Raw genomic sequence first — 15,691 nt, forward strand, 5'->3', positions numbered from 1 at the left:
CTTCCCTGAGCTCTGCTAAGGCTGGAAAGGTAACACAAAAAAGGCAGTCTGCAGTCCATAGGCTTGACACAAAAGGTGCAAGACACAGCTCTTCAGCACCCTAATTATCAATCAAAGCATCAGCCCTTCCCACACAGTTTCAGGGATGTTTGCTGTCAATCAATAATGCTAACAGATCTGTTTCCTGGCAAAGTTTATCAGTTTTTCTTATCTCTAGTCTCTTTTCTCAAACCCTGTTTCCTCCCTTAGCCTGTGGCTACTCTAACTGCAAATGTGAATTATTGGAAGGGGAAAGGAGGGGAGAGAGAGCACCCCAGTTTTCATCATTCAAATTTAAAACATAGCAGCTCTGAAAGACTTCCCCTTAGATTTTATTTCTGAAGAAGCTGTGGCTATCAACTATTTCCTTTGTTGTTGATTTTTTTAGCATTTGAACACAGGACTTAAACGTTGTCTAATTTCACTCTGCCTTCTGCAAAAATATATTGATGGACAAGCTGCTTATTCCATTATTTCCCAGCCCCTGTGAGTGCAATGCATCAAATCGGTTGCTTCTCTTTTCTCCAGTGATGAAGACAAAAGAAGCTGCACCACTGCATACCTTGCATAGCCTCCTCTTTCAGTGGAAACCAGCATTTAAAGTATTATATCTTAGAGCTCAGAGAGGAAAGCTTCAAGGAATATAGTTCTTCTTTTATATGCAAGACTCCTGTTGCCATCCATAAATCACTCAGGCTGCTATTACAATTCCAGAACAAGCTGGCATCACCCCTAAATACAGAAGGCTGTGTGAAAGATTAGCAGAACAAAACCAACAAAGGAGTCATTAAAACACCTAGAAGATAAAATGCTTTAAAATATCTCCCCAAATTTCCTTGTAGCAAGACAGTGATTGAGCCATAAATCAAAACTATTCCTCTTCAGGGGATATTTAGGGAGAACGCAGTAGGATTTGTAGCTATGCTCATCTAAAGAACAACTGCAGCTCTTAACCTAATGGGGAGAAGCAGATAAGTGATCACTGCCCTCAGTTATTTCAAATGCACTCCTCTCTCCTTCCAGCAAGAAAAGAAAAGCAAGCCTTGTTTTTAACACATCATCATAAATTAATAGAATGTTTTTGATGCTAGCTTTCATTTAATTAACTTTTAGCTTTTCCAATGTTTTATTTGCATTGCTAAAAACTAAAACAGTGGATTGTGTTGGATGGATAGATTAAATTGTTTCTTTTTCAAAAATAACTTTGACCAGCACATAAATATTCATGTTAAAAAAGCTTTGTACAGCATCACAGAAAACAATAGCTATTCAGAGCCAATAACTCTGTTCCATTATGCACCATTCAGTGATGATACACAAGCAACAATGACAGAAAAACAGACTGTTCAGCAAGTATTTGCTTTGAAGTCTGCACGGAAAAACTATACTGTTCATTGCATTATGAAATTTTGAAATCTACCAATTTTCACTCCAAATTTTTGTCCTGCCTCTCCATCAATTTCATCTGAACATGCCTGTGGTCTGCAATAAGCAGTGGGATGAAAATGCCTATAATAAACAACAAGAAAAATAATACCTAACACCAGACTAAGAGTAGTTAGGATGCTCACAATTGTAAAATGTATTTCCTTGATAATGGTAGGTTTCCAAAACATATAGACAATCAAGATACCTAGAGTTACAACAGCGTGAGTAGCATAATAAATAGAAATGCAAACTTTAGTTTTTCTCCCTTTTATGTTAAAAAAGGTAAAAATTAGAATGATTCCAACAACAGTTCTGTACAGATATTCCATCTTCTTAGATTTGCAAAATGTCGTATGTTGTTTCAAAGTCCAGGTGAAGCCACAGATCCAAAGAAATATCAGCAGAATTACAGAACTTCTAACGCTTAGTAGAGTGATCAGTGAAACACTGAGTAGCCAAGAAGTGATGGTAAGCAGTTTATAGAAGAGATACACTAACTTGGGAAGCACACGAAATTCATCTTTATCAGGCAGAGATTTTCGTAATGATATCTGATAATCAACCGTTGAAAAGGAGATACCGCAAAAAGATATAACAATGGCAGCATCTAAACAAAACACAAGGATAAACGTTAAACTGAAGAAAAGACACTTCTTTTACATTATAATTTCTGAATGAACTTTTGGATGAGTTCATACTTTCTTAACACTTTCTTTATACCAGTTTTGTATTTCCTCTGTGCTCCTGAACAAGACACCTTAATTTTAAGGCTGTATTGGGTTTGCATGGCCAGGTTTTGGCAGCAGGCGGGTCACAGGGGTGGCTTCTGTGAGAAGCTGCCAGAAGCTTCCCCTGTGTCCCATAGAGCCAATGCCAGCTGGCTACAAGACGGACCCACCGCTGGCCAAGGCCGAACCCATCAGCAATGGTGGCAGCGCCTCTGGGATAACAGAGTTAAGAAGGGGAAAAAAATGGCAACAGCCAGAGAGAGGCATGAGAATATGTGAGAGCAACAGCCCTGCAGCCCCCAGGTCAGGGCAGCAGGAGGGGCAGGAGGGGCTCCAGGCGCCGGAGCAGAGGTTCCCCGGCAGCCCCTGGGGAAGCCCATGGTGAGGCCGGCTGTGCCCCTGCAGCCATGGAGCTCCACGGGGGAGCAGATCTCCACCTGCACCCGGGGAGGACCCCACACCGGAGCAGGGGGATGCCCGAAGGAGGCTGTGACCCTGTGGGAAGCCTGTGCTGGAGCAGGCTCCTGGCAGGACCTGTGGCCCCATGGAGAGGAGCCCAGGCTGGAGCAGGTTTGCTGGCAGGACTTGTGACCCCATGGGGGACCCAGGCTGGAGCAGCCTGTTCCTGAAGGACGGCACCCCATGGCACTCTTCACACTCGTGAAGAACTGCAGCCTGTGGGAAGGACTCATGTTGGAGAAGTTGATGGAGGACTGTCTCCCGTGGGAGGGACCCCAGGCTGGAGCAGGGCAGAGGGTGAGGAGCCTCCCCCTGAGGAGGAAGGGGCGGCAGAGACAGCGTGTGATGAACTGACCACAGCCCCCATTCCCCGTCCCCCTGCGCCGCTCGGGGGGAGGAGGGGAGAGAAAATCGGGAGTGAAGCTGAGCCCGGGAAAAAGGGAGGGGTGAGGGGAAGCTGTTTCGAGTTTAGTTCTCATTACCCTACTCTGATTTGATTGGCAACAAATTAAATTAATTTCCCCAAGTCGAGTCTGTTCTGCCCGTGACAGCAATCGGTGGGTGATCCCTCCCTGCCCTTATCTCGACCCACGAGCTTCTTGTTACATTTTATTGTCTCCCCTCGTCCAGCTGACAGAGCGGCTTTAGTGGACACCTGGCATCCAGCCAGGGTCAACCCACCACTAAAGCTCAGTTTAGTTACCTAAGTCTAGGCATCTAATGCTGTTTGGGATGCCTATGCCATCCTGGCCGGCCTCTGGCTGTTGACGGTCTCGCCTAAGCTGTGTGTCATATTTGCCAACTCCATACACAGATGACTTAGAAATTCCCAAAGTATTGCAAATAGCCCACTAAAACCTAAGTTTCTGCAACTGGTATTGACTATGGGGTGTCTATAAAGTAGAAATCTATAACTAAGACTTGACCCTTCACATGGTCCTATTTACGATGAGATTCATCTGACCATTTTGTCTGAGTACCTGTTGACTCCATGGACTATGAAGGAATACTAGACAGCAGTGCACGTCCCTCAGTTTGGTTAGATAAATTCCAACCCTGAGTAAGTCAATGTCTTACCAATAACGCTGCTAGTTTTAGAGCTGGAAATGGTACGGCTGCTGTCTTGCTTCCGAGAGTTGAACCAGTATCTCTTCATCATATTGCATTCTGCAATGCTGGCATATCCTTAGGTTTTTCCCTGACTCTGTCCCTCATCTGTAACATGTGGATGATGGTAGTGACAGCTCACAGGGCTGCTCTAAATACATTACTGATTTCAAGATGCCCAGTTAGCAGTTTTAAAAGAAACGGTAAGCAGAAGCACACAAAATAAACTGCTCTGCAAATGATATACTGATTGCATTCCATAGCTTATTTTCAAGTGATACATCATTATGTTTCTATGAGATGTTATGACTTGTTATAGTGAAATCTTCCTTCTCATGGATTCAGCAGAACAGAGCATCTACTGGACAGAAATTCTAAATAAATACAGAAGTTTTTATGGCTTTCTATGTCTTCCAAGGTATGTTTAGAATGTTATCCAATCACATGAGTTACCTTTTCAGGTAAGATACTCAACTTGCAAATTAAGGAGAAAGTCAGACTCACATTGAGAGAAAGTATTTTTGCCATGTTCCATGAGGATGTAAATCTGGACAAAAAGCTGTGGTGTGGTCTCAAGAAAAGTCTTGAACACCCTGAGCATGTTAATATCAGTCACTACATCAATGGCTTGTTGTTGAATGAAGTTGGAAGGATCTGTTTCTGATGCACCTCTGCTGCTGTTTTGTTTAAATGCAGCTTGGCAGCCATACTTCAAAGCAAACCAATACCTATAAAAAAGACAGACTTGATTAGACAGCATTTTTTAAAAGCGCAAGTCAATAAAATGACATAGCCTAACACGGATTTTTGCCATTTCATTCTTCATTCACATTTTATCTTTGAATGTAATCCACCACCTTCTACCATGAAAAAATTTAGTCCGATATCTGTCTGGTACCAGTGATATCAGATAATAATTTATGACCAGTGATACTAATAAAATGTGAAAACTACTAGAACAGAATGAGACTTGCTTGAATAAAGATTAGAAGCTTTATTTTGTTAGGTTCTTATTTCTTTACAAGTACCGCATTTCTGAAATTTCCCTTAGCGTCTCTTCTCAGTCTGTCTTTGAGATTCTCATTCACTTTGTTTGTATTCTTTTAAGGGTATTTGTGAATATCCAGCTGTGAACAGCCACGTCTATATAAGTATAATATAGATCCATAAACCCCAAGGATAATACCTGATTAATTGCAAATATAAAACAGGGTTAAAAAAAATTTACTAAGGTGTTGTTTTCTAAATACTCAGGAACACTTTTATTTCAGAAAATTATTTTGAAGATACATGGATTCCTGGGTTGACAGATTCTATTAATAATCTGAGTGGTTTTACATGAAAAAGCCATTTGCCTTGGCAAATGAGTGCACCCGAATGACTTTTAGAACAGTTTTGGTTTATTTTCAATTAAGCCTAAATGAACATTTCCTCTTAAAGAGCAGTAAATGCAAAGATACATGGAATTAGTTAGTCACAACTGGTGTGCATTCTGTACGCTAAAGAACTTTTTCTGTTCAGGATCTTTCTAATGCCATGCATAGGGATAAACAAAGCCTAGCTCTTATTCCCATTTTCAAGACCTTTGCTTCAGGCCTGGAGGTGGATATAGCACCTAAGACGTGAGCGCAGGCTTACATTTTAATCAGAAAACATTTTGATAATTAAAGGAGGAACCAGCTATTGTACATGGTAATCTTTACAGCTGTGTTTAGGAAAACAGGATGGTGGTTACAACCTGACGTAGGACCAGAAGTCAAGCTGCTGGAAATTATAGTATTATTTCCACTGTCCCTAATGGACTCACACACAGAGACACGCAGCCCTGGTGAATGGTCTGACTCATTGCTCTAGTGCTTTGGAAGCCAAGCTAGGCAGGAACATTACGTTCCCTTCTGTAATAGATGAAATGGAGCAATTTCAGAAAAACTGGTTTTCACAGCTAAAGACCTCTTTCCAGTTGAACTGTTCAGCAGCAAACAAAGAACACTTTGGAACTAGTTAACAAGTCAAAGCAGAGAGAAGTGTCCTTGTAAGTATGCATGTAAATCCTATCTTGAAGCAAAGCGATGCTTAGTCCCTTCTGCTCTTTACTTGACTTCAAGTGGTCAGTAACACCAGCTGGGCAGATTCTAGACTAAGCCTTGTAACTGCAGCACCCCAATAGGCACTGTCATTACTGGTAACATGGCATAAGCAAGGCTTACGGCCTCAGGACTGAGGCTTCTCAGGCTTGCCCTGCTTGACATTTTCTTGACCTGTCTGTGACTTCATTTTACTTGGTTTAGCTTGTATTTTCTGCAGAAAAATCGGTGATTTCTTCCAATTGAACAGGTGGCTAATTTGCTTTACTTTTGTTCATTTTTGTGTGGTACAGCCATAGTTTTACATAGGTAACAGTAACAAGCAAGTGTTCTGTATTGAACGAGATATTTATGACAGATATGATGATGTAGTATAGCGAAATACAGTCCTGATACGATAGCCGACGTCCTGAGATGTGGAGACACAGGATACAGTGTGGAAGAGTACATGCATAGGATGATAAGGGATGGCTGGACACTGGAAACTCCATGACTATAAAGAACTCACCAATGGTCAGTTATAGAAATGCAGACCTAGAGCTGGATGAAACTAGTTTTAGGGGTAACAAAGAGAACAAAGAAATTGTATCTAACATGCATAAATGGCACCATAGATACTAAGTTTCCATGTTACGTGAAGCTGCAGAGAAATGAAGAGAAAGCAAAGTCTAAAAGTGTATTAGCAAACATACAAAAAAGACCCAAAGTGGATCCTAAGAGTGAAGAAGAGGAAATCATCAACATGAACATCATGTTCCTCCCAGCAAGACTCCAGACACTGGTAAGACCCCCACCACACGCCAGAATGGAAGTGCTGACCTTAAGACACACAGGAGCAGAGGAAGGGTGAGCAAAACACAAGGAAAAGGAACAGGAACTAAGAAATATGTGGGTAACAAGTTTAACCATATTATTTTTACTGAAACCTTTTATGCACACTAGTATTCTTTCTTTTCCTGCAATAAATAGATCTAGACTAATAATGATTCTTGGAATCAACTGTTACAATTTCACTTATAGTAATAATAAGTTCTTGGCTTTATAGGTATATAAATCCTGTGTGTTGGCCCATAAACAGGATTTTGAGCATAAAAGTCTTCAGACATCACTTTCAAGCCTATTTCTGCCTATTCAGTTCTCTGATGTCTTGAGCTTTCAATAATCTTCTCCAGTGAACACATTTGGACTATAACTGGCAGGCAAGAGCAGCAAAAGCAGTCCTTTTTTTCAGGAAAACTCAGTTATTCAGCCAATTTTTCTAGCATTATAAACATTGCTAAAGGTCTTCCCCCTCAACAGAATTTAGTTATCTGGATTATGAAGATCACATCATTTATTCAGACCTGTTTTCTTGAGAAATCAAGCAGAACACCACAAACCATCACTTGGTTATCTTATTAGAAGCCTGCTAAAGTTCAGGCTCAGAAAGGCAAGGTCCTATGCCTTAGCCTGCCTCCTACTTCCATCCCCTAAGGCTACATCTGAGACAATTTCAAGAGTCATGCTAAAGTGCAGCAGGTTCCTGATTCCCTGGTCGTCCACAGGATCACAGGCACTACAGATCCCATGAAGCCCATGCAGCTGCATTTCCCTTACATAGGGAACAGGGGCAGCAGGCCATTAGACACCCAGATCTCATCCCAGTATGACATTGGAGCATAGTCCCCTTCTGCTTACAAAGGGAGCTAGGAAGAATTCCTGGCTCCTCCAGGTGTTAAGACTTTTAACACCTTCACCACCTTTAAAGACCAAATCCTTTGACCACAGGGGAGACAGTGCCAGGGGTTCTTCCATAGCTACAAGTGAGACAGGTGGGATTTGCAGGTCCTGCGTTAAGTGCATGCTAGAGGAATCATGACATATTCCCTGGTACGTTAAAGCATGTGAGAATTGCAACCTGGAGGCACCAGTAGTAGGTGCGGAGCAGCTATGCTGAGGAGCCTTGGGGGAAGATCCTTTGCTCTTCTCCTTGCAGAGATTCACAGGCTGCAGCCCTGCCATTCAGGCCATACGTTGATTCTGTGAGCTGGCTCCAGATCCATTATTTACTCCCAAAAGAAACTGTTTTCTACTTTTATGGTTTTGTGTATTTATCTTACTGTTCTCTGAATAAATGCTTATAAGCAAAGAACTGAACTGTTTGGCAAAGCATCTATAGCTTTTTCAGTTTATAAAACAATTAGTATTCCAAAACATTTGGTTCTGGCATCCAAGATGTAAACATCTGGAGAGTTTGCAATGTTTTCAAGAACAAGAAATTGGGTAGACCAATCTGTTAGTTGTCCATGGACTCATTCACCAGAGCCTGTTTTTGTCCAAGCAGCAAGAAGTGGAAACCAGCTGCACAAATTTTGAGCCGCAGAGCTCATAGCTGAGAAAGCAGATGATACGCAAGGTAAGAACCAGACATGTTGTAAAAGAAATATTTCAGATGGATGCACACCTGAAATCACTCGTCAGTTTTTGGAAGCATATTCCTTCTAAACTGAGTATGGTGTACTAGGTTTATAGTGTTATAAGATGGTATGCTACCATATTTTTCACTAGTTTTAATTATTTCAGTGAGTCCACTGCTGACTTTGAATACTTTATAGAACACATAGTTTTCTTCTAAAAAAGTCCAAATACTTCCATTGCTCTTTGACTATGTATTGAGGTGGCATTCCCTGAGCTCCACATGCCCATGACACTTACTGTAGTTCACTGTGGCAAATTTTTCATCTTTTAAGAGTATTTTGAGGTTACACTACCATTCCCATCTGCCCATTTGGCATGCAATATTAGGACATTTTAGGAAGGGCCCATAGCCAGCTTTCAGACCTAATGTTGGACAATTGCATTCACAGCCAACAGAAAAGTTCAGTTCATACTAAAGGGTAGGTCAGGCTCCAATTTTCTCCTTTATCATGCCCACAGCTCACCTAAACACAGTGCCTGCTCTGAACCTATCATAATTACATTCCTATAATCTATTTTCCTATCATATATCTATTGCTATAGAAGTTCTGTGTTTCAATCTTCATAAACTGAAAAAATGGCTTTTAAAAAGCTACTTCAACTGGAATAAAAATATATTAATTAAAAGTGTTGGATTGGATATGTATTTTCAGTAGAGGTACACCTTAAACTGAAGGTGAAATGGTTATGTCATTAATACAGACAAATGGAGGACTACCATTTACTTTTTTTCCCTCTAAACTCATTAAAGAGGATCTTTTTTTCACTATCCCAAGGTATATAAGCTACTTGGAAGCCAACAGAGTAAAAAATGACAATTTCTTTACAACTGGAATTGTCATATGTGAACAGTAAAGAATTATGAGTGTTTCAAAATAACATATTCGTTTTGATAGGAAAAAAAAGGGTTTCTGCCTTTGTAGTGTTGCTTTGTGGAGAACGCAGATGATAGGACTCCTACTTTTTATAAACACTCATTGAAACACAGTGACACTGTCCCTGTTCTTGAGATACTCCTACATTTTCATCATCATTTCACATGGAATGAAGTTTGCTCCTGGTCTCCTGTAAAATTAGAAAGGCTTTGGCTCTGACTGGGAATTCACAGAGGTGACAGCTACGTGTATTTGTTGCCTCACAGCTTGACAGCTTTCACATGTGACAGGCAAACTGTCTTGCCAGTGCTTCTGTATCACCTGCTTCCCCTCAGATTTCCACCAATGACTTTCCACCACAATCCCCGTACCACACTGCATGTCCCATCTCATGAAACTACACCGATAAAGATTTGGATGCTATTGAGAAATTCTTGCAGGCAGGGTTTGAGAGACCTGGCAACAATGATTGTCCTGTCTAAAGTCTGGTCACGCAGTCACAGTTTACAGCATCGTATAAATCCTTTATTATTCTCTGCTGCATGTTAAACTTAATCTTCTAAGTATCAAAAGGCTTGGATTAAATCCATGAAACTGATGCAACTAAGTCAACACTGAGGTCAGTAAATTTATATTAAGAAAATGTGATCAAGCATATATTATTATGTAACCCCTAATTCACTTAAAGTAGAATTACAAACGTTCAACTTTTAATTGACTCTCTGTACCTCACTGACTTGGTATCTTAAATACCTTTCTATTTATTTTGTCCTGTGGAACTTCTTGTTATAAACATAAATTGCTAGAGGCATGTTACCAGCTTCAGTCCTCATTTTTGATCCATTCTTGGTTTGGGTGTGACTTACCAGGTCCTAAGTCTGTACCAGTATAAACTGAACATCATCTATCTTGACACTGAATTTTTCTCATTGCCTTTTAAAAATGTGTAATGAAATAATCTCAAGTTCAGCAAAGCATTCACATTTACTCTGATGCCTCATGGATTTAGAACTCAACTTTACAACTATGCAAAAATTCTTTTTCATCTGCTCCTGTTCAAAGATGTAGGGCATCTTGAGCCTACCTTTAAGCATCAAGAAACACAATAGCAGCTGCCAATATCACAATGGCTGCTGCCTGTATGGCCTTCTATTCTGAACAGTGAAGGTTATTAATTGCTAAAATTTAGTCTTCCACAGGTGTCCTTGACTGATGCTGCAAACTACTACATGTCAGTGGACTCCAGAATTCATATGGAGTGCCCCAGGGAAATGTCACCTTTTTCCACATTCACTGACTGTGTTATTGTCTTAATGTTGGCTGTTATGCCACAGTCTGTTCTCAATTCTACCAACATCTATGCGACCCATTTAAATGGGTCAGGCTGAAAATAATTCTTTTCAGCATAGGTAATATATAGTTTACCAACTTAATTTTGTCTCCTTGCAGAGAATAACATTTCATATGAAATGTAATTACAGGTCTACATTCTTTTCATTAAAAGAAATTTAAATATTATTAGATATGAAATAATTTTTTCTCTGTTTTTATATATATACATACATAAGTGTATACACACATATGATTTCCATATTTATTACTTAGCATTGGTGGTGTGATAACATAACCAGACTGATTCCCATTGTGCTGTGCACTGTAAAAACATAACATAATGCAGTTCCTTGTTTCAAAGATGGAGCAAGAGGTGTAAAAGATATGAGAGAGGGAAGAAGGGAAGAAAGAAAGGAAGAAAGAAAGGAAGAAAAAAAAGGAAAAAATGAAGAAGAAAGAAAATTTGGTAAATTGTATTCAGAGCTAATAATTTCAGGTATCCTAAGTTCACTGGCCCAGTCATATTTACTGGCTAGGCCCCTATTTTCCTCTGTAGTGAATGCAGCATATAGGTTCCTGCCCCAAATGACCTTCTGGAGAAGCTCACCTTAACAAGTATAACCTGGCTCCTGAAAAAATCTATTTTTATCCATTGACTTTAGAGATAAACCTGAAAGACTCATTGTCTAAACTAACTTAGATGACTAAGAGGAAGGGCAGGAGGGAGTTGTACATGGATACACCTAAGATAACATGTATAATAGGAAGTATATAATAGCTGATCACAAAGGTACAAGCCCAGATGTCAGCTACCTCTTATCAGTTTATACTTTACAGTATGCATTACCACACTGCTGAATTTTAAGGAGTGGCTGAAAGAACTTTGTAACTTATACAAATCCACTTGGAAATGTTCCCAGCCTAAGTGGCAGCATAGGAGAAAGTATCATTTGTGCAATAGAGAACAAGTGACCAAGTTGACAACACTGTCAGTGCAAAGGGCAAAATTATGTTTACTAGATAATAAGCCACTCAGAGAAGATGGGGCTAATTCTGAGAAGGAAGCTTCAAAAACTATAGAATTTCATGGTAAGAGGTATTCATTGGAAAGTGTATGAGTTCCGGTAAATCCAAGAGTTTTGTGGATTACCTTAGAGTTAAGGTAATCCATTAAGATTTGCCCGTAAAAGCAGCATTTTAAATAGATACAAGCATGAGTCAAGATTACAGTATCTAGAGTTATAGACGATCGGAGCTTAGATCTGAATTCTGAAAGGCTGTGTTGAAAGGTGAGGTCTTAGAAATAGGCCCTAATAAGCAGGAAATTTTAGGGGCAACCTGGGAGTGTAAAACCAAGCCAAAGGTGAAGCCAGAACTGCAGTCCTGAACAGATGCGAGAATGAGGTCATGGAAGAGAAAGGGTAAGAAGGGAGGTTTTCGGCCAGACATTAAAACAGTGGCTTCTGCCATTCCACACCGCAGCTACTGGCTTAACATATATCATCTGTTATCAGAAAGAGTGGTCATGGCTTTAATTTCCTTTGGAAGAAACAAACTCAGAGGGGCAGGTTTGTAAATCGTGAGCACAAGAATGGCACTCCCAGCCATAACTGAAGACGAAAAGCCTTGGGGACAGACAAAAAGGAGAGTGCCACAGTGGGCCCAAGACATCCCCTCTAAAAGGCAGAACCTGGCAGAGTCCCTGTGGCCAGGTCTTGGTATATCTCACATAAACTAACCCATGTCTCTGGATCTGGTTAGTGAATAAGAAACTGTCCAGAGAAATGAAAAGGGATTTTCTTTTTCTTCAAAAGGTAGTATTTCGAAGTTTTTCTAATATCTGACACCAGAAAAATTAAACCTGTCAGTAAATACTCCTCTGTGAAGTCTAAAACTTCAGGATTGTAAGACCAGGAGCAGCAGGGAAGTAAAGCTGAGAGACAAAAGGAAAAAAAAAAAAATTGAGAAGCAAAAGTTCATTGTGACACCTAAAAACTCCATCATTTTCCTTCATCCATGATAACATCAACTGAATAAAACATGTGCGTGAGGGGAATTTTTACACTGGCATAAATATGCCTTTCATCACTGTACATAGAATAGTATAGGAAGTTAAAGGAGGCATTTTAAATAAGCATTTTATTAAGTGCCACCGATAAGTCTATATTGACTCATGTTTCTTGCATGTTGCATGCCCAAAATAATTAAAATTCAGAACTTTTTGCCAACATCTTTCACCTCAGTTTTGAAATGGAAGTAAAATCTTGGCACGAATGATCTCCACAGTGATGATGATAATGATAATTTTATAGCAAAGCCACCACAGAATGTTAAGCATATGGTATCTTAAACTATTCCTGGACATGTGCCTTTCAGCAAACAAAGGCTCCTGTCACCATTAACTCTGTCCCTGTGGGAAGTACTGCTGCAAGTACTTTTACTAACTATTCAACTATTCATTTCTCTCCCTAATCTTAGTGGTCTTTCTAAATATGGTTAGACTCTCAGGGTCAAAAATTACCTTTTACTTCAGCTGTCTCACCTGCTTAGTGTAATCAAATTAATTCCCTTCTAAACATCACTATAAAAAGTTACATTTATCAGTTACAACAAAATCACCCTGTAAAGCAGGCATTTTTATTAAATATGCCCTATCAAAAGGCTGATGAATCAAATAGAGTTAGGCTGTGAATGATAAAAATTATTCCTTACAGGTAAAATGAAAGAAGATCTACATTTCCATCAAAACCTGACATAATTTACCCCTGGCAGACAAATATCCATTTGCTTACATGGAACAATAATTGTTAAGGCCAGAAGTGGTCTTGTCCCTGGCGCCATATTAAGCATTTCTTAATAAACTGTCTTAAAGCAATATGATTTCTCATTTTAAAATAGATTTTTAAATGTGCTTACCTTATAAAAATTCCACACTGAAAAAGATGAACTAGAAAAATCCATTTGGGCTTCCCAGTATCAGTACCTTCCCAGTCGTTTTTAAACCACTCATAACTGAATATCTGAGTTATTAATGATGAAAGACCTCTAAAACACATTATCAATATACCCCAAGAATATTGTCCTTGACAGAAATATTTACTAGCTACCCAGAAGTCCACTCCAATATCAACTACATAAATTATAATTCCACCAACTAAAAAAATAAAATCCTGCTTAGTGAATTTCATCATGCATTAGACTGTCACTGTTGTCATTCTCTCCTCACCTCATGTAAAGGAAAGTCAGAATTAATCTAAATGTTTTCCTACAATGGAGTCTTCTTCCTGATTATACACCTGCTCATAGTGCTTTATACAAAGGAAAGTTGCATTTTGCATAATTATTATTATAGCAAAGGGACTTGCATCTTTCTGTATTCTTGATTAAATTAACTTCACTGACACACATCTATTCTGGAAAAGATAAATGTAAATTGTCTTTTTAATTGGTGGAGTCATTCTTCATTACTGGTTCCTAAAAAGAAGAAGAAAAAAGGAAGATAAACAGCAACAATATTTTCTTTTAAAGTATCATACAAAAATTCTCACGACTAATTAAATAAGCAAGCACAAAATGCAGAATATACTGAGATATCAGTGAACAATCAGCCCAAGAGAAGCGGCACCTCTGAACCTGCTGAGGTCACCACTCTCTCAACCACAGTGACTCTCCATGTACCAAGCAGCTGCAAAACACTAAGAAACAAGCTTACCTCTACTAGTTTTTATTTAAAACCAGTTTCTGGACAAGCTCTAGGAGTGGGCCCATGCGAACCTCATGAGGCTCAACAAGGCCAAGTGCAGGGTCCTGCACCTGGGTCAAGGCAACCCCTGGTATCAATACAGGCTGGGGCACGAAGGGATTGAGAGCAGCCCTGCTGAGAGGGACTTGGGTATCCTGGTGGATGAAAATCTGGACATGAGCCGGCAATGTGCACTCACAGCCCAGAAGGCCAACTGTATCCTGGACTGCATCCAAAGCAGCGTGGCCAGCAGGTCGAGGGAGGGGATGCTAGCCCTCTCCTCTGCTCTGGTGAGACCCCACCTGGAGTCCTGTGTCCAGCTCTGGAGCCCTCAGCACAGCAAAGACAGGGACCTGTTGGAGCGGGTCCAGAGGAGGGTCACCAAAATGATCGTAGGGCTGGAACACCGCTCCTACGAGGACAGGCTTTTGAGAGCTGGGCTTGTTCAGCCTGGAGAAGAGAAGGCTCCAGGAAGACCTTATTGCAGCCTTCCAGTACTTAAAGGAGGCTTCTAAGAAAGATGGGGACAGACTTTTCAGCAGGGACAACAGGTAACAGTTTCAAACTAAAAGAGTGTAGATTTAGACTAGATATACGTCTAAACTAAGAGAGGGCATATTTAGACTAGATATAAGGAAGAAATTTTTCACAATGATGGTGGTGAAACACTGGCACAGGTTGCCCTGAGAGGTGGTAGATGCCCCATCCCTGGAAACATTTAAGGTCAGGTTGGACAGGCCTCTGAGCGACCTGATCTAGTTGAAGATGTCCTTGCTCATTGCAGGGGGGTTGGACAACATGACCTTTAAAGGTCCCTTCTAACCCAAAGTATTCTATGATTCTGTGAAAAAAAGATTTATTCCTTCCCAGAACTTTAACTTTTGAGCTCTTCTCCCTTACTGTACACAGTGCAAAACACTGAGAAAGCTCCTGTCTTGAGTTCACACCGTTGTATCAGAGTACACATCATTATGTAATTTCCAGATGTGTTACTGCATTTGTGTGCATATGTCTAGTGGTTTTATAATTTCTGCTTGTTTTTCCATATGCAGCAAGAAAATGCTGAATAGGATTGCAGCTCTCCTATTAAAGAGACTCGTAAAAGAGCCAGACCTGCAACTCTACACTTCTTTGGAAAATGTCTCCCAAGCTGTGTGAGTAGTAGCTACATACAGATGACCTAACCACATAGTCTACTACAAACAGAAATAACTCGTAGTTCGAACTACATGTACATTGCCTAACATTGCAAGGATACTTCTGACCTCTTTGAGTAGTCCTTACACATCTTTCCTCTGTAGATCTGTGGCATTTGCCAGGTGAAACAGAAAAGATGTAAGGCAGCGCATTTTTTGTCTCATTCATTTCCACCTCTGCAAAGCTATAAACATTAAGATGACAAAGCCCCTTATTTCATTTGCATATCTTAGGAAAAAGCTG

General features: G+C 40.2%; 1 protein-coding gene across 1 annotated transcript; it reads right to left on the minus strand.

Moving 5' to 3' along the window:
• Window positions 1–1,430: 1,430 nt before the first annotated feature.
• On the minus strand, window positions 1,431–13,803 carry XKR9 (XK related 9; the record flags this gene model as incomplete). The annotated part of the gene is made up of 3 exons (XM_081996924.1): window positions 13,426–13,803; window positions 4,266–4,489; window positions 1,431–2,074 (listed from the first exon to the last, which is right to left on the minus strand). Exons 1-3 carry the CDS (start codon window positions 13,698–13,700, stop codon window positions 1,431–1,433), a joined length of 1,143 nt encoding a protein of 380 aa, XP_081853050.1. The 5' UTR covers window positions 13,701–13,803.
• Between the last annotated feature and the right edge of the window lie 1,888 nt (window positions 13,804–15,691).

Source organism: Phaethon aethereus, assembly GCF_964289735.1.
Source record: "Phaethon aethereus genome assembly, chromosome: 2".
Classification (NCBI taxonomy): Eukaryota; Metazoa; Chordata; class Aves; order Phaethontiformes; family Phaethontidae; genus Phaethon; species Phaethon aethereus.